The sequence below is a fragment of the Microtus pennsylvanicus genome, chromosome 1 (assembly GCF_037038515.1).
Source record: "Microtus pennsylvanicus isolate mMicPen1 chromosome 1, mMicPen1.hap1, whole genome shotgun sequence".
Lineage (NCBI taxonomy): Eukaryota > Metazoa > Chordata > Mammalia > Rodentia > Cricetidae > Microtus > Microtus pennsylvanicus.
In genome coordinates, this window is record NC_134579.1 from 60,500,682 (window position 1) to 60,524,452 (window position 23,771).

A 23,771-nucleotide genomic window follows, 5' to 3' on the forward strand; every position below is an offset into this window, starting at 1 on the left:
GCCACATACATACTTCTAATGAGAGTTGTGAGCTTCTCCATCAGATGTAGCAGGTGGCAGCTCAGGCAGCTAGTGGGTAGAGCTGACCTCTGGGCTGGGGGGAGACCTCTCAGTGTATCTTCCGTGAATCTGCAAGACTCCCGGCAGTGCTATCCAGTTGCCTCTGGGGCCTTTCACATAATCACTCCTGGAGCATGATCCCACATCGCTGGTGTCTGCAAAGAGAAGCGACTGAAGGTTCAATTTCCTAGACAAAGCACTTTTGCCTACCTTGTTTTCTCAGCACGAACAGTCACAACACTTACTATCTCACATGTGCCGAGGGTGCTTCTTTCCTCGGTGGCCTTTCTCTCGCTGTCTTACCAGTCCTTGTCATAACCCTGCAATGTGCCCACTGTCATTTTTTATCATCTGTAGATGAGGCAGCAGAGATCTAAAGAGACTTACCCAAAGTCATCCACCTTACCGTCATGTAGCTCCTACCCTGATTTATCTGGGTGCTCTACAGCCCATTCTTTGACATTCTGACACATCATTTTTCATCTGTAGTTGGCTTTCCTGGATGCTTTTCTTAAACTCCCTCTCTTGCTCCCTCCAGGGGGCCGTGATAAGCGAGGCGGACCCATCCTGACCTTCCCTGCCCGAAGCAATCATGACAGAATAAGACAGGAAGACCTACGGAAACTCGTGACGTATTTGGCCAGCGTGCCAAGGTAAGGTGAAGGGGAACCGTCTGTAGGGAGGGGGAGCTGAGCTGATGCCAGTGAGTTGAGAAAGCCACTGTGCCTGCCAGGGGCCCTTGGATTGGATTCTAATTGTTCCTGGAACATTATCAGCCATTGTTCACCACAGTCCCATTTTTCCTATTGTTCCTGCTGGGGTTCATCTGGAAATGGTAACTGTGGGCAGAGGTGAGAATCCCAGGCTACAAAGACTGCTGTGGGGCCTGTGACAGGAGATAGCCTGGCCTGGCTTGGAGGAATGGGAAGCTGCTGTTTACTTTCATCACAACTTCTGGCTGTCCCGCTCTGGCTTACACAGTGGTTACTTTTACATTGTCTGAATCTAAGTGCATGGCCCTTGGATTTGGGGACAAACAGCTTCTCTTGTGTCACTCACCTAGAAGCAGCACATGGTTCAGTGTCAGTCCTGGCTTCTCAAGCAGGGTGATACTGCTGAAGAGGAAGGTAAAGAGTGATTGTCGAGGCAGCAAGTGAATTTCACTTTGTACGTATTAATTACAGACACACACACATGTAGACATATGTAATATATGTGTGATATTAAATTTCACTGATGAAGAGATTGGGGGTGTAAAGGATTCCTCCAGGGCAAAGAGTAATAATAAAAGAAAGATTGGGAAACATTGTCTCAATGACACCCTAGAGATAGCTGGTGAAGGGCATGCCACAGCCGTGGTTTGTGCCTTTGAGAAGGTAGAGAAGAGACTTTGACTAGTTACAATGTAACGGGCAGAAGAACCCTCAGGAACAGTCTGGGCAAATGTATGGCATTGGTGAATGAATAAAGAAACTTGGCATTTCAAATATAAGACGGGGCTGACATTGCATGCGAGTGGCTCTCAGGGATGCTGCAGAGGGGACACGCCCCTCCTGACTGCAGCCCTGGTACCCATTCCTCATCTGCAATGCTATTTTCTGTCTCGTAGCCAGAGTGGGTGCCTGTGGAGTGTTGGTTGTGGGAGATAAGAGGTGGTGCCTTGGGCTTTCAGGATTTTCATTTTATGGGAGAATTAGTAAATTAGTCAGAGGAACTATAAATTCTACTCTGTCTTTGCAAGGAGACCTGGGATATTTTTGAATGTGCTGATTAAGTTCTTGAAGCAGGTGTCAAGCGAGGCAAGCAGCACATTTCGGGAAGCTCCAGGGGAGGGAATGTGAAGGGTTGACAGATGATGATGGGCAGGTGGTAAAGGAGTTTTAGGAGCAGTGTCACATGCTAACACACATGTTGAATGGAGTGGTGAGCCCTGGAGAGCCCCGAGCAGAAGGCCGTAAACAAACAGATGTGGGAAAGGATCTTTTTTTTTTTTGATGATATCCAGGGGGGTCTTCTGCTCCAGTGAAAGAACTTTGGATTATACCCAAAGAACTTTTAAAGTATGAATGCATGAGAGTGAACTAGAGACTAAAAGAGCCTGGAGGTCTTTAGAGAGAAGAAATACTCCCGTCCGACTCTGAGCAATGATGTGGTCGAAATAAGCTATGATTGCGCTATATAATTTGGTTATTTAGCCTTATAGGGCTAAGCAGTTTTAAAACGTGCCTTCCGCAAGTACTCTGGTAGGTGTGAGACGAGGCACTCTCTGCAGCCATTTACTGGAGTAGTTTTTGTGGGAACTCGTGATAGACTCTCAGTTCCTTTAGAGTCCCAGCAGAAGCAAAGGATGCGTTTTTCTTCCTCTGTGTTCATGGCATCCCTACAGCCCAGACAGGCTCATCCCTCCTATAGAAGAAAAGCAGAAGAGTTGGGAAAGCATACTTTCCTTCATCCTGACTTGCTAAGCAAAGACTGGGACAAAATGGATCTGAAGCAATTAAGAAAGGAAGAGATTTCTGCTGGGTAAAAGATTAAATCCCCAGAAGGGCTGGCTGAGAGGAAGGTCGTGAGAACAAAGGAGAGATGACAGCCCTCTCTGCCAGGGGCACCCTGCATGCTGCTCTCTGCCTCCCAGCATGGCAGTCTGTGCCCCCCCCAGGGCATATTGGCTCCTTGCAGCTTCCGGTGGGTGGGAGGTGGGAAGCTGTTGTTATCTTCGGTAGCAAGAATTTTCTGTTGAGTCCTTCGCCTCCCCTCAAGGGGACCTGGACTCACTGTGACTGTGAGCAGCAGCTTCCATCTACCAACTAGTTGTGCCTACCAACTATTCCCTAATTCTGTTGGCCGGATGCTCACACACCATCACTCGTGGGTACAGAATCTACAGTCGAATTATTCTAAGGACCGTGACGTATGCTAGGAAAACTGAGAATTTAGTGTGCTGCTCTTCCGCTAGTTGTGGCTTTGGGTGTGGAATGAAGCTAGATCAGGTGGATGATTCTGAGGAAAAGGAATTATTGATCCTGGGTCATGGTCCAGGATGCTGGAAAGAGTAGATTTCAATTTGGAGACGAAGTATTCATTACAGGCCAGTGTGCTCAAATCTGTAAGTGATATTTGATATTCATTTATTCGTTCCCTTATTTATTATTTAACAAAATATTTATTGACTCTACATGCCAGGCAGATTGAGGATTCATGATTAGCAGGAGGAGACATACTGAGGAAAGTAGAAGCCTGGGTATTTCTCTACATAATCCAAATAACAGGAAAGAACAGTGCAGACATGGCTATCCTGGAGCATAGAATTGAACCAGCTAGCAGAAGACAAAACAAGATGGGCAACTGAGAGGTGGAAGGATCTGGACCACAAGGGACCAGCCTGTTTAGGAAAGATGATTAACAGCAGTTGTAATGATTAGAAATGAAGAATCATACTGTGTGCTCTGCAGGGATGCAATGTCAAGGCCACTACATTCAACTCTGCAACATCACACTGTGTGCTGTGCAGGGATGCCATGCCAAGACCGCTGCATTCAACTCTGCAGCATCATGCTGTGTGCTGTGCAGGGATGCCATGCCAAGACCGCTGCATTCAACTCTGCAGCATCATGCTGTGTGCTGTGCAGGGATGCCATGCCAAGACCGCTGCATTCAACTCTGCAACATCACACTGTGTGCTGTGCAGGGATGCCATGCCAAGACCGCTGCATTCCACTCTGCAGCATCACACTGTGTGCTGTGCAGGGATGCCATGCCAAGGCCGCTGCATTCCACTCTGCAGCATCACACTGTGTGCTGTGCAGGGATGCCGTGCCAAGACCGCTGCATTCAACTCTGCAACATCACACTGTGTGCTGTGCAGGGATGCCGTGCCAAGACCGCTGCATTCCACTCTGCAGCATCATGCTGTGTGCTGTGCAGGGATGCCGTGCCAAGGCCGCTGCATTCAACTCTGCAACATCACCCTTGTCAGTCTCATACACCAGGCTGAGTGCTGTCAAAGTAGCCACACTGTAGCATCCACCAATGGGAGAAGAGAGAAACAGTCCTGACTTGGTCAGAGGTGCGGCCCTAATGAGGAAGGATCTGGGTAATTTACCAGTGCATCCCTAGTACAAGATAGAGATCAGGACTCGAGGGAAGAGCTTGCCCGCCTGGGAGCTGTCAGCAGCGGTGCTCTGCCTCTCCTCAGATCAGTGGACACTGGACAGTTTTCTGGTAGGGATGCTGTAGAAAGAATGACTCTGCTAAAACAGACTGTGTTTCTAAGTCTCTTTCCTGTCCTGAGTTCTAGGTTGCTGTGATATGAAAATGTTTGCCCCATAAAATCCAGGATCTCAAACCAACAGTCACGTCCTTCTCTGGCTCCCTAAATAACACATTGCCTGGCATCTTGTCTATATCTTCAGTCCTAAGACAACTGCTTTCTCGTCTCCTAAGACTCTTGGTGTGACTTTTGGGGCATTACCTGGGGCCAGAGATCAATCAACGGTATAACAGTTCACATTAGTTCTAAGCTACTCTTTCAGGGCACTTCTTGAGTTGACGTCTTTTCTCATCTTGCATCTGATGAGTTTGGATATCCACACTTTGAGTCTCTTCTAGGCATCTTGTTCTGAGAAATCATAGGTTGTGAAAGACCTTAAAAGTCTTCCCTTCCACTCACCAACTTCAATACGGACTTACTGATTGTCTGCTATGAGCCAGGCCGTAGGCAGGAAGCATCACAAGCTCTCATGGTATCTTCTCTCACTGTCAGCAGTCATATGCTTATCTACCTTTTATTGCCCTTCTGATCTACTATCTGCATGTAGTTACAAGAGAAAAACTGAGACATGATCAGTTGGTGAGTGTCCCCCAGAGTTGAGAGATAGGGTTAAAAATGCAAACTGGAAATAAGCAGGTGTCCAGGCATCATCCACAGTGCGGACTGATGGCAGCTGGCCGAACACTTGAGGTAGCCGTGAAGCTTGTTTCTGTCGCAGCGACTTGCCCCTTTTCTCCGACACTGTTATCCCGCTTTGTCGCAATCATCTTTTTGCTGTTCCTAAGGTACCAAATGCTTCAATTCTGCTCCTAGCAGTGCTGCCAAGATGCTGAGTGTTGTGTCAAGGAATGCAAGTGTCATACCAGCGAGGAGAGATGACAAGAGATTAAGATGGGTTATTCTTGAATGCCAGTCAAACCAAAGTGCCTTTATTTGTAGCTTATTATTTGATAATATTTGCACCTCGTCTTCTATTGATTCCAGCAAAAGATAAATTGGGCTTAAAGCCAGAACTGTCTTTGTGCTACATCGCTGAAAAATAATTATAAGCAGAAAGGACCAGAAAGACAGCTAAAGGAAGAGGAGGAGGAATTGCAAAGGTTTCTTCCTACTGTTTTTAGCACGAGAGAGCGGAAGCTCTCCAAAGTGTCACTACCACAAACACTCTGTTATTAGGACCTGTCAGGGAGTGCTGTTGTGCCCTGTCCTTTGTTCTGGGACCATCAATTAAAGGAAGGTAAAGGGAGAAATCAAAGTGATGAAAGGCCAGGAAAAAGGACCAGTATGAATAGTAGGTCACTGTTTATATGTACATTTGCCTAAAAATTATGTTTTAAACGCCACTTTAAGTGTTTTTTGTTGCCTGAGTCGAAGGTTTATTGTTTCTATTACATGTTCTGCATCTTACACATATTTTCCAGCAATATCAGTGAAGTGTTCTTTTGTTAGCTGTTTATAACATTGGTCCCGAAGAGCAAATAATGTTCCATTATGTGGCTAAGGAATATAAAACCACAGAAGTAGATGCCACTGTTAGTTATCACCTTCCTCAGCGGCTCACCAGCCTTTGCAGAGAGGGGTGGAGAGGTATCACAGCTTCAGCTCTCAGTTCTACACAGAAACGTGGCCTCCGCTTGCAGAGTTTAAGACGACATTGAGGGGTAGCTTATAAAGATGTGAGGAGGCTTGGGGAAAACACTGGGATTTGAAACAACACCTATAGGGCAATGTGAGTCTTTCTAGGCCTGAGGAGGCACGGTTTGGAAGGAACAGAAAGGCTCCGGAGCCGTGGGTTTGGGGGAGAGACGTCACTATTACATAGTGACTTCCTGGTGGGAAGGGGACAAGGACTTGATATCGTGACCTTACTCTCCTCTGTTTTCCTGCTTTGCTGTTGTCTGAGTGCTCCCAGAGGTCAGGTGGCAAGGGAGCCTATGGATGTAGTTGATATGGCCCAGCCTTCTAAGACCCTGTCTACTGTAGAATGAGCTTTTGGGGTGCCAATGGGAGCTATTTGGTCTAGGGTGAGACAGGGGCATGGGGCAGTGCTGGGGACTGATCTGCATTGTTATTCCACTTGTCTTAGTCCAGTATTCTAATGCCTGATTTGGAATTACCTCATCAAGATGTCGTGAAGAAAGCTTTCAGTCACCCAAAAATCATTGCTCTCTAAAATTATGACTACTGATACTATGAGGTATCAGTAGTCATAATTTTAAAACATGAATGAGCACACAGCAATACATGCAATTTAAAAAAAGAACAGATATACTGAACATGAGCATTGCAAAGCATGGTAGTGGGATTATCCTTAGCTCTTCATTCCAGCCTTCAATTTGAGAGGCTGAACGTGATCTCCACTCTTGATGCTTCCCACAGCTGCTTCCCCTTCCAGCATGCCCCCAGATACAGCCACTGCCTGGAGCTTTGTGTTTAGTTTCCCCTTAGCCTTTTTTGGTATAGTTCACCCCAATTCCCATAGTTCAGTCTTGTTTTGCTTGTTTTGGAGCTCAGTAAAGTGATATTGCTAGTGCCATATTCAGGTTTCTGTGAGTCGCTTTCCTGACTAGAGAAATAAGCCAAACATGGACAAATCTTCAACTCTGATTCGGAGTGAAAAAGAAACAACTTTTGACTCTGAGGACTCATAACCAAATTATTAATAGAAGATAAATGGGGCGCTGAGGTATCCCCTGAGAAGTTCCTCTTAGTTAACTCAAACAAGGAAAATCAATCCTGATTACTTTTTTTAGTACTTTGAAGAGGTGCTATAATTGATATTGATATCAAAGAATAAGTGGAATTCTTTTCAATTCAGTGATTGCTGTTAAGTGAGTAAAGGTTGCCAAGTGCTGACCTGGTGCAGAGGGTAGATAGATTCTCCTTCTGTGGCCTGGAAGAGTCCAGCATGAGCAGCACCTGAGGTCGGTGCTGGGTGCAGAGCTGAGCCCAGTGCTTGCAACATGGGACACCCCCAGTGTTCTTGCCTTGGGGTGGGGGTGGGGGAGACTTTACAGCATAGGCTGGAATTCTGGAGACTCTTGTTTTAAACTCTTGCTAGGAATGGGGCAGCCCATATAGAGGGAAGGGCTCAGGGCAAGGGCAGAGTGAGGCAGGGGAGGTCAGGTTTTCAAATTATGTTTCAAAAGCTCAGGATAGAAACATAAGGACTTTTGAGAGTGGCAGAAAGGAATTCCATAGTTCCAATTAAGAAGTTTTCCTGATAGGTGTTCATATGGAGGACAATTAAAGTTACATTTTAGAGGATTGACTTTGGAAGCTGGATGGAAGATGGGATGGAGAAGGCTGGGGCATGGATGGTTGTATTAATATAGAGGCAAGATAATAATAATGGCGGGCATTTACTGAATCCATACTAGAGCAGCCCCAGGCACTGTCAGAAGGAACTTACAAACCTTGACTTAATTCTCACCGTGCCTTGAGGTCATGTTATTATTCCCAATTCACTTAAGGGGAAGCTGAGGCCTGGGGAGGTTAAGCGACTTACCTGTTGGGGACACAGCCAGTATAATTTGAAGCTAGATGGTTTCTGTTGTATCAAAGCTTGTGTTTTATGCATCAAAGAGACGAGGAAACCAGAGCAAAGGGTGTGGCTGTGGTGACAGAGCAGGGGACTGACAAGTGAGAGGTGGGCTCAAAGGTGGCTAAGACTGAATTGGGGAAGAAGAGGAGGAAGGAAGGAGCTGGGGCTATCATGGGCTGCAACCATCCATCCTCCCAACCTGCACCCCCAAAGTTCTCTATGGAAGCTGGGTGTAAAGGTCACTGGGGCAGGAAATGTAAGTGGTGATTGCCACACAAACCTAAGCTTCTGCCGGCCAGGTTGACTTGTGGCTGTGGTAGTTTAGGACACTGGAGACTGTCGGTGTTTTAGAGTTTATCCCTCGTGTTCCTGTTCAGTCCCATACAAGCAAACTCAGCTTGTTTATGCTCAACTGTGGAAAACACCAGATTGCACCAAGGGATGTAGGGAAACCGTAAAAGCAATTAAACTGTAGGATTATTTAAGGAGATAAAGACTGTCAGTAGCAGGGGACCCCCTCCTCATCTTGTCCTCCCTGCGCACGTGCAAATCCAATGGGTAAGGTGTGTGAAGTAATGGTCTCCGTGCTCTTTTTCCTTGGGTCTCAGGTGGGTCTTCACACAGCTACCTGTCTGTTTCTACCTTCTGAGGTACTGTTCTGAGGTCAGGCACATGTTTCTGGACTTAGTCAGCTGATAAGCAGCTTGAGGTTGGTTCACTCCTGTGATCTGTCCGCTGCTGTAGGACTTGGCAGGTCTGGGCAGTCCTGGCGGGGCCAACTGTTGCTGGGCCAAGAATGAAAAGAAACAGGTTGTAGGGAGGAAGGGAAGAACAGAGCAGAATGCTTCAAACACAGAGGCAGCGTTTGTGACTCCCTGGAGAAGGACAGCTCAGGCAAGCTGAGACAGAAACCATGTGGCCATGAGTTACTGTGAGGAGCAGCCTTGAGTATCCCAAGAACCAGGAAGTGCCTTCAGGAGATAAATCAAAGGCTCAGCTCTGCGTGTCAGAATCCTAGTAGAGGGATTGTTGTGTCGGCTTCATGTGTCTTCCGTGTGCCTCGCAGAGGGGACTCTGGGGATTGCCACTGACCTCGTGGAAGGATATAGTGTGCCAGCCGGGAGAGTAGCCTTGTGAGGAATTATGGACATTGGTGCCAATTCTGTGGGGACTTCTGGCCCAGAGGAGCTGCCCTCTTCAGGAGTGTGTGTGTGTGTGCTCACTAACCCTTTGCTTGCTTATGAACCACAGTGTGCTTGAGGGTTCAGTGGGATAAGACACAGAAGCAGCTCTGTCCCAGACAGCTGACTGGACGTGGCAATTCCTTCCCTTGCCTTGCCATGTTGTTCCTCGCACTGCTCCCTCAAAGTTAGGGGTGGAGCTATGCTTGTGTCGTGGTGGTGAAGCTATAGCCTAAAAACGTACACTAGGCCTGTAGTAAATGGTGAAGGAATACGTATCTATGTCTAATGCCCTCTTTTTTTTTTTACATTGAAACGTATTTATAAAGTATTTTTAATTTAAAGCATGGAAAAATGAAAATCTTTTGGAAAGCACTTATAATTCTAGAGATCTTATTATCTAGAGATAATGAGAGTTAATATATTGTCATATTTCTTCCTTGTGTTTTAGAGCTTATAAAAAACACAGGGAATCCTATCATTCATCTTATTTTCACTTAGTTTTATGCCACAAGATAGTTTCTTAACATTGTGAAGTTGTATCATGGGATGTATCGTATTTAAATTAACTCTAGCAGAAGTGTCTTAGCTAGGCTTCCTGTTGCTGTGATAAGCACACTATGACCAAAAGCAGCTTGGGGAGGAAAGGGTTTATATCAGTTTACCTTGCAATCACAGTCCATCATGAAGGGAAGTTAGGACAGGAACTCAAGCAGGAACCAGGAGGCAGGAAGTGGAGCAGAGGCCATGGAGGAGTGCTGCTGCTTCCTGGCATGTTCAGAGGACTTTCTTACATAATTCAGGACCGCCTGCCCAGAGGGGGCACCACCTGCAATGAGCCGGGCCCTCCCATATTAATCAGCCATCAAGGAAATGTCCACAGGCTTGCCCACAGGCCAGTCGAATGGCGGCATTTCCTCACTTGAGGTTTCCTCTTCCCAGAAGACTCTAGCTTGTGTCAAGTTGGCAAAGCACTAACCAGCATAATAAGACATCTAGATTATTTCTGAAACTTCGCTGTCATAAGTAATCCTTCTTAAACATTATGTATGAACCTTATTAACAGTTTCAGTGGTTTCTTTCTTTTTGAATTTTTTGAGATTGTAATACAATCACAACATTTTCCCCCTCCCCTTCCTCCCTCCGAACCCTCACATAGACCCTTTCTCTCCCCACTCTTCTTCAAATTCATGACCTCTTCTCTTTCTAGTTGTTATTGCATGCATAGACATACATATTCCCAAACAGAACCTGTTGGATCCACACAGTGCTACTGCTACCTGTATGTGATGTCCAGGCTGATGACTGGGCACTGGCCAACTAGTTGGTATGCTCAGAGAAGGTCAGTTCTCCTGTCCCCAGCTTTCCTCAGTTGCTTATAGATGTAAGTGCTTTCTTTGCTATAGATTTGTGGCAGTGATGGAAATATTTGTTAAGGCGGGTAAGACCACATTGCTGTTAAGATTCCCAACTTGTACTCCCAGTGTGAGTTGCTTCAACTTCGAATTCTTACTTTGACACAAATGTAAATGTAGCTGTTCACCACTGCCCAGGAACCACGGTCCATTGTTTCCGCCATCATGAAGAAAATCCAACACACATTACACAGTGAGACTCTGTTCCTGCTGTGTAAGGCTAAGGGGATCGTCACAGGACTTGTCCCTTCTGGCAAAAAAAAACTTTCTTAAAATAGCATGACCCCCTAACAGAGACCTTACAGAAGTGTTCCGAGCTGCTGTGACATGTAGCCAAGGCCAGAATATTGTGTCCTTGGTGAACCATTAGCTTTCCCTCCGTGTGTGTTTTAGCTTGTCAGCTGGTTGAACAGTCAATCCCCGACTTGGCTCAGTGAAGCTGTCAGCCTCCTCTATGCCCAGCTGAATTGGTGGCCTCATATGCCCTCTCTCAGCAAAGTGAGGCCTCCTGGGAGTTCATCTCTGGGCAGCTCAGGTGTGGTCCTTAACTCTTTTAGCCCACTGGAGTCCTTGTTCACCAAGAACAGGCTGATTAGGAGGCCAGAGTGTCTGCTGTAATCTTGATTAGGCGAGCGTCAGTGTCGGGTGAAATAAGACCCAGTGCAGTCAGGCCTTCCTAATGTTCATGGTGGTCAGGCTGATTTGAATTTAGCTAGGACTCATCTGGTAAGGGGGCTGCAAACAAGGGAGCCCCTTGAATACAGATGCTGAGACACAGCCTAGCTATGAAGGGCTTGTTTCCTTGTTTATTTGTTTTTTGTTGTTGTTGTTTTCTTGGCCGGTACTGGATTTAGGTGCTACTTCCCTTCCCCCGTTTCAGGGACATTTACAGCATGTTTCCCATTTGTGACTTTCCACACTCACCAATGGTTAGGTCTCATGTTGTGCCCTTTGCTGGTCTTCCTGTGCTGTGCCCTTTGCTGGTCTTCCTATGCTGTGCCCTTTGCTGGTCTTCTTCCTATGCTGTGCCCTTTGCTGGTCTTCCTATGCTGTGCCCTTTGCTGGTCTTCCTGTGCTGTGCCCTTTGCTGGTCTTCCTGTGTTGTGCCCTTTGCTGGTCTTCCTGTGCTGTGCCCTTTGCTGGTCTTCCTGTGCTGTGCCCTTTGCTGGTCTTCCTATGAGTAGTATTTGTTTTCAAGCATCTGTGGGATACTGATACTTCACAACACTGGTTTTGTACCCAGGCTGCCTTTATTAGGTACTTTTTGGTAATTCAGGTGTGCTGCCACCAAGTGGTAGAGTACCTCTGCTCAGCTACATGGGAGAGTATGAAGAGGCTCCAGATTAGTAACATTCTGTTCTCTGCTCATCAGGTATTGTGTTTTCCAGCTTTACTTTAAAAAAATAGTAAATACGAACAGTTAAATAGCTATATATATTATTGCTCATCCATTAAAAATATGTTTAACACAAGTTCTCTCTGATAAAAAGAGTAAATGCAAATAAAATGTTGTATGTAGAAATGACTAGCTTAGACAAACAATTGCCAGCTGAAATGGGGCATTTTATAATGATGCTATTTGGGGGAGATTTGTTTAAAGAATATAGCATTTATGTAATAATGCCTACCTTTCTTTTATAAAATCATACTTTGAAAAGTTAAAGAAAAGTGAGACTGGCTACCGGCTTGTCTTCAGTCTTAGGAGAGGGGAAGTGCCCTGGGCATCGTTATCTCTCAGGATGCCCACAGTCTTCATCACCATTGCCAACCACAGAGCTGGAGGTGAAGTCTTAGTTTGTCTTTTCAAATCCTTCCTGTCGAATGCTGCTTTTCTTCTTTGCACATGGAAGACAAGAACATGGGAGAACATACTTTCCAGGGTTTTCCACGCTCCTCCCCTCTACTGAAAGTGTTTGTCCACCACCTCACGGTGTCTGGAGTTGCCTTAGATGAGATATGTTCTACATATGTTCTTCATATGTTCTACAAGTCTCCCTCGTCTGCCTAGTAATATCCAAGAACAAATACTTGAACAAAATTTGAAAAAGACCATTGAGCCTAGAGAGTTTGTCACAGGGAGAAGGCCTGGTCTCTCTCACGAGGTCAGATTGGCCATAGGACGTGTGCTCTTGAGACCAGGGAAAGCTTTGCAGCGTGGCTCTTGCTATTCATCTCCGAGTTTGCAGAGCACCTCGATAAAGGGCAGGACCTCATTCCTAGACTCCTCCTAAACACTACCAGGAATCTCGTGAGTGCGAAGTCGCCAGAGTAGGCCTCCTTCAGGATATCCCGTGCCCTGTCAGGGTCTGCAAGGAATCTGGACCTCTTGATGGGACGAAGCCTGCACAGGCCTGGAGGCAGCAGGCGTGGTCTGTCTCACGGAGGAGGTGCTGCTGTTTCTAAACTGAGCGAGGATGACAGCCAGTTCTCCAGAGCCCAGACGGAGCACTCTTGTCAGCGTGGTGACTCAGCGAGGACAAATATGTTTCCGGATAATGTACTGACATAATCCCAGTGTGTGTCCTGATGGCCCTGCCTCTTCTCTCCCAGAGGCAACTTCCCTCCCAAACTCCCAGTTGTATTAGGTCACGTGAGGACCAGGTCTGGTTTGGGGAGCTCAAAAGTCCCGATGCCAAAGCATTTTCTCCCTCACGTCTCTCGGACTGTTCTGTCCACAGCTGGAATTTTATCTGTCCCCATCACCAGTCATTCATGTGCTGGTTTTTGGCGTGGTGCCTGAGCCAAGGTTTGAAGCTGTGACACACCCCATCCTGGTTCCCTGAGGGAAGAGAACATTCTTGATTTCCAGATTGGGATGTGGGAAGACCTGGCTTTCCAACTGGTCATCTGAAGAGAAACTCCCTGTCATAGTCTTGGCAATAGGGCCAGCCCGTCCTGCCACTGCCCAGCCCTGACCATGATGAGTTGCTCTCTCAGTTCTGGGGGTGTGCAGGAAAGTCTCTTACATACACCAACCCCCAGGGGCTGGTCAAGTGATCCTATAGCATCTTCAGCTTGTTCTCTATTACAGACTATTGGGGATAGTTTGGGGGCACCAGTTTTTGCCTTCAAGAAGGATCATGGTCTGGTCATATGTCCAAGATCCAGGAGAAAGAGAAAACCAAAATGTGTCCAAAGCGACAGTCAAGCTTACTAGTTACCTGGAAATTCTCTCTTTGGTCTGTTACTCACGGATGTGAGTAGTAATCACACTGTTACTATTTTAGATTAAGATATGTTTTTCCATCCTTCTGACCTACCTGGTCAGACAGGCAGATGGAGAGACCATAGTGACTGGGCTCAGGCTTGCTGAGGAGGGCTGGGGAGGCAGAGGGAGAATACAGAGGCTGTGGCACTTGGTTTCCAGACTTCTTTTTCATCCATTACTTTGGCTATTTCATTTCTGCTTCATGTTTTGAGTAACCCAGAAGAAAGGATAGAGGCTGTTGTCCTAGGCAGACCTGTCAATCTCCATTCCGCCCATCCCCAGATCTTCCCCTCTGCCACCTCCTAGAATCCCAGAAGTGAAGTGGCTGCAGTCTTCCAAAAGTGTCCAAGGTGGTCTTCTCTCGGAGAGGGAGGCTCCCTCCCCATCACATCCCAGGCCAGCTGCCTGTATGTGTCCTCCTTCATGAATTCAAGTTGTTTCAGAGCCCGGCTGAAATGACCTTGCTGATGACAAACAGGACATCTTCTTCAGGAGGCTTCATGCTGTCCTTCTCACACTGATCCTGAGTTCTTTGTGACGTCCTTTTGCTACGGCGGTGCCCTTTTGGCATCTTCAGGATGGGAAGTCTTTGTCCTTCCTGGCCACCCTTTATTTGCACATCTGTATTTATTTAAAGGCAGCTGTGGAGATGATTTGTGGATGAGAAGTTTCACTGAGTGAGTTTGGACCTCTGGCTTGATGACCACACATGGAAACACAGGATGGAAGTCTGATGCCTGGGTCACTGCTGTCTGATGCTTCGCCTTCCCTCGTTCAGGGAGAGAAACTGAAATGGCCACTCGCGGCTCTTGGCATTTGTAAGCAGCCTCTTCTGGGTGAGGTTAGGTAATGAGTTTTAAAGAGCTAGGAAGCACCAATCTTCCTTATTTGGCCTCCACTTTGGGTTCCTGTGAGTCAGGCTCGGTCCTGGCAAACCTGGGGAGTTCAGCTGGCAAAGGGTACATCCTTGTAATGTAAGTGGACAGAAGCGTTTTAAGTCTTAATTGCTGCAGCCTGTGCTAGAATCATTGGGGTTGGGGAGCAGGCACTGAAGAGTACACAGCCTCACCCCACACAAGTCCATTGGAATCTCCCGGACTGTCCAGTTTTCTGACGTTATAACACAACAGTTTACAGACTTGTACTGGGCTTTATTCATAGCTATCCTTGGCGGCTTGTGGCCCGTAGGCTGCATGCTAGACACTCTTTACAGGCCGATTTAAGGTTCTGAGTTTCAGGTAAAGCATCCTTTTATACTATCCTGCCACCCCCTCCCCCCCCGGCCTTTACTTTACAAGAGATTCAGAGACAAAAGATGGATTGTTGCATGACATAGAAAAGACACCTACTGGGGCTAAGGAAATGGCTCGACCAGCATGGGGACCTGTGCTCCATCCACATTAACAACAATGGAGGCAGAGACTAGCTGATTCCTGAGGCTCTCTGCCAGACAGCCTTGCCTACTGGGCACACTCCAGACCAATGAGAGACGCTGTCTCAAAAACTCAAAGTGCATAGGTAGCTCCAGAAGCATGATAACCAAGGTTGACCTGTGGCATCCACATATATGAGCACGTTTATGCAAGTGCTCCCGTACCCCCACATACATGGGCACTTATATGAATATACACAGACACACGTAACACCAGTCCTTTAGAATAATGACTGAGAAAGCAGACAGTCTTCCAGTGAAGCAAAGCAAAACCAAAACCAAATATTCGGATGAATTCGTATGGCTCCCTAGGTGGCCTCAATGGCAGCTAAATCCCAGTGGCCTCGCAGTGACCCAATGGAGAGACATCTGTGACAGGCACGGGGGTCCACTGGTCCTGCTCTTCCCCTTGGAGAAACAGTCATAGAGAGGCCCTCTTCTGTGAAGGACGGCCTAGAGAGCTGTTTGTGGGAGCAAGCATCCATTACTGGCAGCGCTCCCCAGAGAATGGCTCATGGCTCCAGAAGGCAGGGCCTCCTCCAGTGTTCCTGTTTCTACCTCTGCGTATGCAGATGACAAAAGCTCAGAGCAAGTGCTAATGTGTCCTTAACAGTTTTCTCCAACGCCTGCTGATTGCTGGTTGTTTAGGGAAGCAGCTATGGCCTGGTTTGGGGCCATCAGCGGAGAACTGGCAGCACTCAGGAGCAGAAAGCAGGATCCATGGATGCAGAGGCCAGAGCCTCTGTGCTTCCGAGGGTGCTGTAGAATTCCAATAGGGCCCAGGGCAGTGGTTTCTCCCTTTCTCTTTCAGTTCACTCTGTTTATGGGAGGATTTAAGGAGCACGGGAGCAGTGCAGAACCAGGAGATTGGAAAGTGAATGGTTTGTTTGAGGCTACCATTCCCCTCCTTTCTCTGCTCTCTGCTCATGGTGATGTCTCCAAGTACAGAAGTCCAACCAGGAGCCGTAGTAAGATCTCTTCAGATTCCTCTGTACCTAATCTGCAGGTGGCATTCTTGTACGCAGCTGTAATACCACAGCAGTGTGGTGGCATTGCACAGGGAGTCCTGAATGTGAATTGTCCTTCCTCTCTGAACCCATCCCTCAATGATCAGGCTAGCCTGTGAATTCGTTACCATCCCCTGACAACTTGATGAATAGATCTGACTTACAGGTCAGCTCTGTTCCACCTCAATCAAAACACACTGGTCTTTCCTGTGCTCCACACTAGTATTTACACACATACACATACAAACACACACACACTCACATACACTTACATGTACGTGTTCCATGCATGCACACACGCGCGCGCGCACACACACACACACACACACACACACACACACACACACACACACACACACCACTGCAACAAAGCAGCCCTGGTGACGTATGCACAGGAGCTCAGCCCTGCCTCCTCTGCTGGTCAGCTGGAGGGGAGTTTGCTGCTGATCTCTGTGCCCTCAGCCATTGCCAGGATGTATTTGTATTTTATTTATTGCAGTAGCTGTTTACAGTGAGAATCCCAGACATCCATGGGAACAAGGTGAATCTCAGGTGGCATAGTGGCTGGGACAAAAATAGTCAGACCAGAGCAGAGTGCAAACCAACTGATGGTGGCCTTGTGGTGGCACAGTGGAGAGAGATCAGGGTGGCCCTGACTCCTGTGTTGGAACTTTTGTAGTCCATAGGTTACACCAAACATCCATGATTTCTTAGCCATCCATGGGGGTATTATTGCCTTCAACTGAGTTTCATGCGAAGGATAAATTATGTTTATATATGAAGTACTTACTATATACAGAATCTCAGATAATCTGTGAAAGTTAGCTTTTTATTAACATATGAATTCTCACTTTTATCAAACCAGTTTCTTCATATTGCAGTGTTTGGGAGTCTTCTTGATGTCTCTCCAGCCTGAGGTTTTATCTTCACAATGTAGCTCTCCAGTCCAGTGTGGCTACTGGTCCCCTGCTCTCTTACTAGACTCCACTCTTCCTGTCTCCTGCTTGGTGGCAGAGCAGCAGCACCCATTCTGCCCCAAGGATTTTGCATGGGCTGTTCTCTCTTCCTGAGTTCTTTTCTTGGTCTTCCCTTAGCTAGTACTTCTCAGTGTCTAGGTCTCTGCTCTCCAAGCAACTTGCCCTGAGTGTCTGAGGTCTTAAGTATTATGTGTTCTCTTTAGCTGCAGTCTTGTGTCAATCACTCCTTCTAGAATATAACATTCATAATTCTGTCTTTGCCCATATTTATGTTCCAAACCCCTAGAATTAGGCCAGCTACAAAATCAGTGCTCAATAAGTACTTATTAGGTGAATAAATTAATGCATAGTATGTATATTTAGGTGACAATGTGTTTATTATGAACACCTTCATAATGAGGTCCTCCTTTTAATTTTTTGCTTTTTTCATTGTATGTGTACATGTGCACATACATATACGTGCACTCGTATATTTACAAGTTGTGTGTGTGTGTGTGTGTGTGTGTGTGTGTATAAGCCAGAGTCCAACCTCTGGTGGCATTCCTCAGTTGCCCACTCTGTTTTTTTTTGAGATAGACTCTCTCATTGGCCTGAAGGTTGCCAAGTAGGATAGGCTGGCTGACCAGCCAGCCTCGGGGATCCGTCTGTTTCCCACTTTTCTAAACTGGGATTACAAGCACATGTCATCACACTTCACATTTTAAGTGGATTCTGGGGGATCAAACTCAGGTCCTCATGCTTGTGCACTTTACTGCACCCCATCCCTAAGTCTTCCCTTTGAAGCCACATATAGGGACATAGATACTGACCCCTCAGAGCCTGCCCATTGTTACTCAGGTGACGGTGCCTTGCCAGGTAAATGTGAGTTTAGAAGATCCCCCCGACAAGTAGAGATGAGGAGGAGGGGTGCATCCTATGAGAGAACTGTCTGGAGGAGAGTCTTGTCAATTGAGTCTGAAATGCGATTAGAAGTTCTCTTGGCAGAGGTGGGGTTGATAGAGGGATGAGGGGCAAGTGTACTGCAGACAGAAACTAAAGACGGTTGGGAGATGCAGGAGTAACATGGTGTCTGTTTTATGGGGCAATGATCACTGTGACGCGGGAGATCTGGGAAGAAGAAAAGGTAGTATTAAGATCTAGTCTTTGGTCACATGATTGTGAGTCAGATCCAGAGTGGTTCACTAAAGTGGCCAGGAGAGAATCTGGTGAGACAGGTGGGATGGAGTGCCGGGGTCAATGGTTAGGAAGTGAGAGAGGAGGAAGTGGTACCTGGCTTCCTAAAATCAGACTGTACCCAGTGTGATGCCATAACATAGGGTTGCCACTGATGGGTACTCAGCGTTGCTGTCCAATTACCAAGTCAATGGTGGCTTGAGACACCTAGTCTTCACTCCCCAGGCTAAGGCCATTGAGTATTTTAACTCACGAAACTAGGCTGTGTGACAGCGGTAGCTAAGACGCCCAGAGAAGCAAAATTGGTGCTGACAGATGAGTCATGTAAGTGAATGAATGAATAGGAGTGGGCTGAAGATCAGGAGTCAAGTCTCCTGCAGAGACAAAGCACTGGCAGAACCGCTTGTGAGGACTGGCTTCTGCTGTGGCCTTCGCAGCTGGAGTCTTCGCTAAGCAGAAGAGGCCACTAATAGAAGGGCCGCTGTCACAGTTCTGTTCACTCACTCCTCATCCACCCACCAGCTAAGCACTCCTCTCCTGGATCCTTCAGACCTGGAACCATCCTAACAGTGCTTCTGGTCAAGAGATGGCTCTAGGGGCACCAGATGTGGACGAGACCTAAGAGATCCCTGGAGAGACAGCCAGGACTTGGTCTAGTAATTGAGATGAAGCTACCAGGACAGATTTATGGGGAACAGACACACTACCATGATTCCGTGGTCATGTAGATCAGTAGAGGGGGAACAAGCTACTTCAGCAGTGTCTGAGCTCAGTCAGCCGTACCTGGTAAAGGTTGTGCCCAGCCCTTCAGGGAAGCTCCTTAGACCAAGTGGCAGCATCCCCAGTCTACAGAACCAGAGGAATTTCATGAGGTCCGGAATTCTCCCAAGCCTGTGCTGGTGACAATGGGCTTTATTCGCCAGTAAGCGAGAACAGGGAACGACAGAGAGAGTGTGATTATAGGTTCCCATGACAGATGTTCTGACTGTGTGTCACTGCTGCTCTGTCTGATGTGGTTGTGTGGTACATGTGGCTTTTAATGTACATCCTAGTATCTGATTTAGACAAAGTGAATCTGTCATTAAACTCTCACATACCACACCCAGGAGAAACAATATCATTGGTTATTGTCCTAGTTAGGATTTCTATTGCTGTGAAGAGACACCATGACCATGGCAGCTCTTACAAAGGAAAATATTTAATTGGGGGTGGCGTATAGTTTCATTGGTTTAGTCCATTATCATCATGGCAGGAAGCATGGCAGGAAGCGTATAGTTTCATTGGTTTAGTCCATTATCATCATGGCAGGAAGCATGGTGCTGGAGATGGAGCTGAGAGTTCTACATCTTGATCTGCAGTTAGCAGGAGACTGTGCCACACCCTGGGTATAGCTTGAGCAAATGAGATCTCAAAGCCTGCCCCTGCAGTGACGTATTTTCTCCAACAAGATCACACCTACTCCAAAAGACCACGCCTACTCCAACAAGACTATGCCTACTCCAACAAGGCCACGCCTACTCCAACAAGACCACACCCATTCCAACAAGCCCACACCCACTCCAATAAGACCATGCCTACTCCAACAAGACCACACCCACTCCAACAAGACCACACCTCCTAATAGTGCCATTCCCTATGGACCAAGCATTCAGACACATCAGTCTATGGGATCCATACCTATTCAAACTACCACAGTCCTGAAAGAGACTCCTGGACCTCATCCCAGAACAACTTTCCTCAGAATATTTGGACAGTCCCCCAAGTTAGCATTTTTAAATGAACATCCTGGGTAGAAATGAAAGGCCGTAACGTCAGAGAAGCAATGGTGTAAAGCAGTAAAAATGCCTTTTTGAGATAGCACACACTCACCAAGTGAAGACAGCTCCAGTGACATTTAATGAACAAAAGAGTAAATGGTCTAGAGTCGAGTGCTTGAAGCGGGTGATCAATCATCCGGTCACTCAGTATATACATTTATGACTTCTGGGCTGGAGAGGCCCAGAGAGTCTGTCTGTGAGCAGTCCATGGCTCAGTCTGAAGGAACTGTGATTTATCAGACATGTTGGGAAGCTTGCCAGACATCCCCCAAGATTCCAGGGACCCCAAGCTCCAGCTGGGAAGCAAGCAGAGAGCTTTCATGGAGGGTGGGAAGTGGGGAGAACCACCGCCTTTCCCCCTTTAGAATGCATGTGAAAGCCTGCTGCTCCCAGTTCTGCCTCTTTCTAACTCTATCCTCACAGTGCACAATACAGAATTCTAACTCCCAAAGCTTCACTTGGACCCATAAACCTCTTTTAAAGGTAAACTGCCTAAGGGGCAGGTGGGCCTGTTAGTGACCACACTGCATAAACTAGACTGGAGAAAAGGCCCCAGTGAGTACACCCTGTGGGGAGAGAAGAGGTTGGCAACGGGCACCTGTGGAAGGGAGCAGGCTGGGGAGTGTGTGGACCCTGGCAGCTTCCAAAAGTGCTGTGGCCCTGGGGTTTCAAATGCCCTAGGCAGCTTTATCTGACTTTGCTATTTCTTCTAAACATCCCAGGCGCCATCTAGGATAACTGTGTCACTGCTCCAACATGAGTTTTGCCTCAGTCCTCACAATAATGATCCTGGACTGTGGCTTCCCAGACACCAACCCCAGTGATTCTGCTCCTCTGCTGTGCTGCAGCATTTGGTGCTCCTGTGTGTACCCCTGCAGTGCTGCAGCATTTGGTGCTCCTGTGTGTACCCCTGCAGTGCTGCAGCATTTGGTGCTCCTGTGTGTACCCCTGCAGTGCTGCAGCATTTGGTGCTCCTGTGTGTACCCCTGCAGTGCTGCAGCATTTGGTGCTCCTGTGTGTACCCCTGCAGTGCTGCAGCATTTGGTGCTCCTGTGTGTACCCCTGCAGCAATGCAGCATTTGGTGCTCCTGTGTGTACCCCTGCAGTGCTGCAGCATTTGGTGCTCCTGTGTGTACCCCTGCAGCAATGCAGCATTTGGTGCTCCTGTGTGTACCCCTGCAGTGCTGCAGCATTTGGTGGTCCTGTGTGTACCCCTGCAGTGCTGCAGCATTTGGTGGTCCTGTGTGTACCCCTGCAGTGCTGCAGCATTTGGTGCTCCTGTGTGTACCCCTGCAGTGCTGCAGCATTTGGTGCTCCTGTGTGTACCCCTGCAGTGCTGCAGCATTTGGTGCTCCTGTGTGTACCCCTGCAGTGCTGCAGCATTTGGTGCTCCTGTGTGTACCCCTGCAGTGCTGCAGCATTTGGTGCTCCTGTGTGTACCCCTGCAGTGCTGCAGCATTTGGTGCTCCTGTGTGTACCCCTGCAGTGCTGCAGCATTTGGTGTTCCTGTGTGTACCCCTGCAGCAATGCAGCATTTGGTGTTCCTGTGTGTGCCTCTGTGGTGCTGCAGCATTTGGTGCTCCTGTGTGTACCCCTGCAGTGCTGCAGCATTTGGTGCTCCTGTGTGTACCCCTGCAGTGCTGCAGCATTTGGTGCTCCTGTGTGTACCCCTGCAGTGCTGCAGCATTTGGTGCTCCTGTGTGTACCTCTGCAACAATGCAGCATTTGGTGTTCCTGTGTATACCCCTGCAGCAATGCAGCATTTGGTGCTGCTGTGTGTACCCCTGCAGTGCTGCAGCATTTGGTGCTCCTGTGTGTGCCTCTGTGGTGCTGCAGCATTTGGTGCTGCTGTGTGTACCTCTGCAACAATGCAGCATTTGGTGCTCCTGTGTGTGCCTCTGTGGTGCTGCAGCATTTGGTGCTCCTGTGTGTACCCCTGCAGTGCCGCAGCATTTGGTGTTCCTGTGTGTACCCCTGCAGCAATGCAGCATTTGGTGTTCCTGTGTGTGCCTCTGTGGTGCTGCAGCATTTGGTGCTCCTGTGTGTGCCTCTGCAACAATGCAGCATTTGGTGCTCCTGTGTGTGCCTCTGTGGTGCTGCAGCATTTGGTGCTCCTGTGTGTACCCCTGCAGTGCCGCAGCATTTGGTGTTCCTGTGTGTACCCCTGCAGTGCTGCAGCATTTGGTGCTCCTGTGTGTACCTCTGCAACAATGCAGCATTTGGTGTTCCTGTGTATACCCCTGCAGCAATGCAGCATTTGGTGCTGCTGTGTGTACCTCTGCAACAATGCAGCATTTGGTGCTCCTGTGTGTGCCTCTGTGGTGCTGCAGCATTTGGTGCTGCTGTGTGTACCTCTGCAACAATGCAGCATTTGGTGCTCCTGTGTGTGCCTCTGTGGTGCTGCAGCATTTGGTGCTCCTGTGTGTACCCCAGCAGCAATGCAGCATTTGGTGTTCCTGTGTATACCCCTGCAGCAATGCAGCATTTGGTGCTGCTGTGTGTACCTCTGCAGCAATGCAGCATTTGGTGGTCCTGTGTGTACCTCTGAGCGATGCAGCATTGAACACTGTAACCTCATACCCTCCTGGTTCTCACTCACCTCTGTGTCTTGTCATTGGGCTTCTACTTTTTTGCTGTCTTCTCGTAAGCATTGACATTCCTGTCTATTGCATCTGGGCCTCAGAAGACGGCTCTTTTCACCCTTGTCTGTCGCTGGATGATCCGACCTGCTTCTGCACATGTGAACACACATCCACTCATAGTAGTACCACTCAGCAAACAGGCACTGGGCAGCTCCCAGATCTACATTTCCACCCCAGGTTTTTCTTGCAGTGTTGAGCCATATATCACAATGTCTTCAGAATGTCACAAATGTGTGAAACGCATCAGTTATATTAACATTACCTGGGATATAAAAAAAAATGTCAGACTGCATCTTTGTGAGAGAAGAGATTTGGAAGCAAATGGCTTGAGAGTGTGATTCCCAGGAGAAACTTGTAAGAGAGTGAGAGTAGATTGGGGAGGGGACAGACCATAAGAGCTTGTGGTCTCAGAGAGTCTGGTTGTCTCCTCACTAGGGGCTTGCCAGGGCCTTATGCAAATGTACTTCACGATTATCTTCTCTACACAGAGACGACCATATCTAGTTTATGAAGTTATTGTGAGGATAAAATGAAATAATGTATAGTAAATGTCCATGGTTCCTGATCCAGAATAAGCACAAGATTTTTTTTTAAATTGTCCCCCTCCCCAAGCTGTGCATGGCAGACATACAGAGTACCTTGGGAGATTAGGCTGTTTTCACAGGAACTATCAAACCTTGGCCATGGGAGGATTTATTAAGTGTCAAGAAGAAGAGGTACTAACTCCTTTCCATGGGTATGCAGGGTTGGGGAGAGAGCTCCTTCCTTCGGGGCTCTTCGGGGAATACCCATCTAAGTGGGAGACCTGAGCAAGCTGGTATGTGTGGGGATACACACAAGTTCCATGAGCTGAGACAGTTACTAATTGACATTGAACAATGAATCCTGGAAACGTTTTTTGTTTTTTGTTTTTTTTTTTTTGGTCTCCTCTTGTGGCCTCAGCCTTGCAATGATGGCCTTACAACTAGCACGTGTAAGCAAGTGTGATGCGAAGAAGTGTAACACACACAACAGTTTACAAAAGTACTACCTAGGGTGGGGAGAA

At 47.6% G+C, this 23,771-nt stretch overlaps 1 protein-coding gene across 28 annotated transcripts in view; it reads left to right on the forward strand.

The window, feature by feature from the left end:
• Kalrn (kalirin RhoGEF kinase) overlaps positions 1 to 23,771 on the forward strand; it is a 605,871-nt gene that overhangs the window by 181,914 nt on the left and 400,186 nt on the right. For all 28 annotated transcript variants that reach the window (XM_075965457.1, XM_075965466.1, XM_075965494.1 and 25 more), the window contains exon 3: positions 599 to 713. In XM_075965457.1, coding sequence (XP_075821572.1) covers positions 599 to 713 — 115 coding nt within the window. The remainder of the gene's footprint in view (positions 1 to 598; positions 714 to 23,771) is intronic.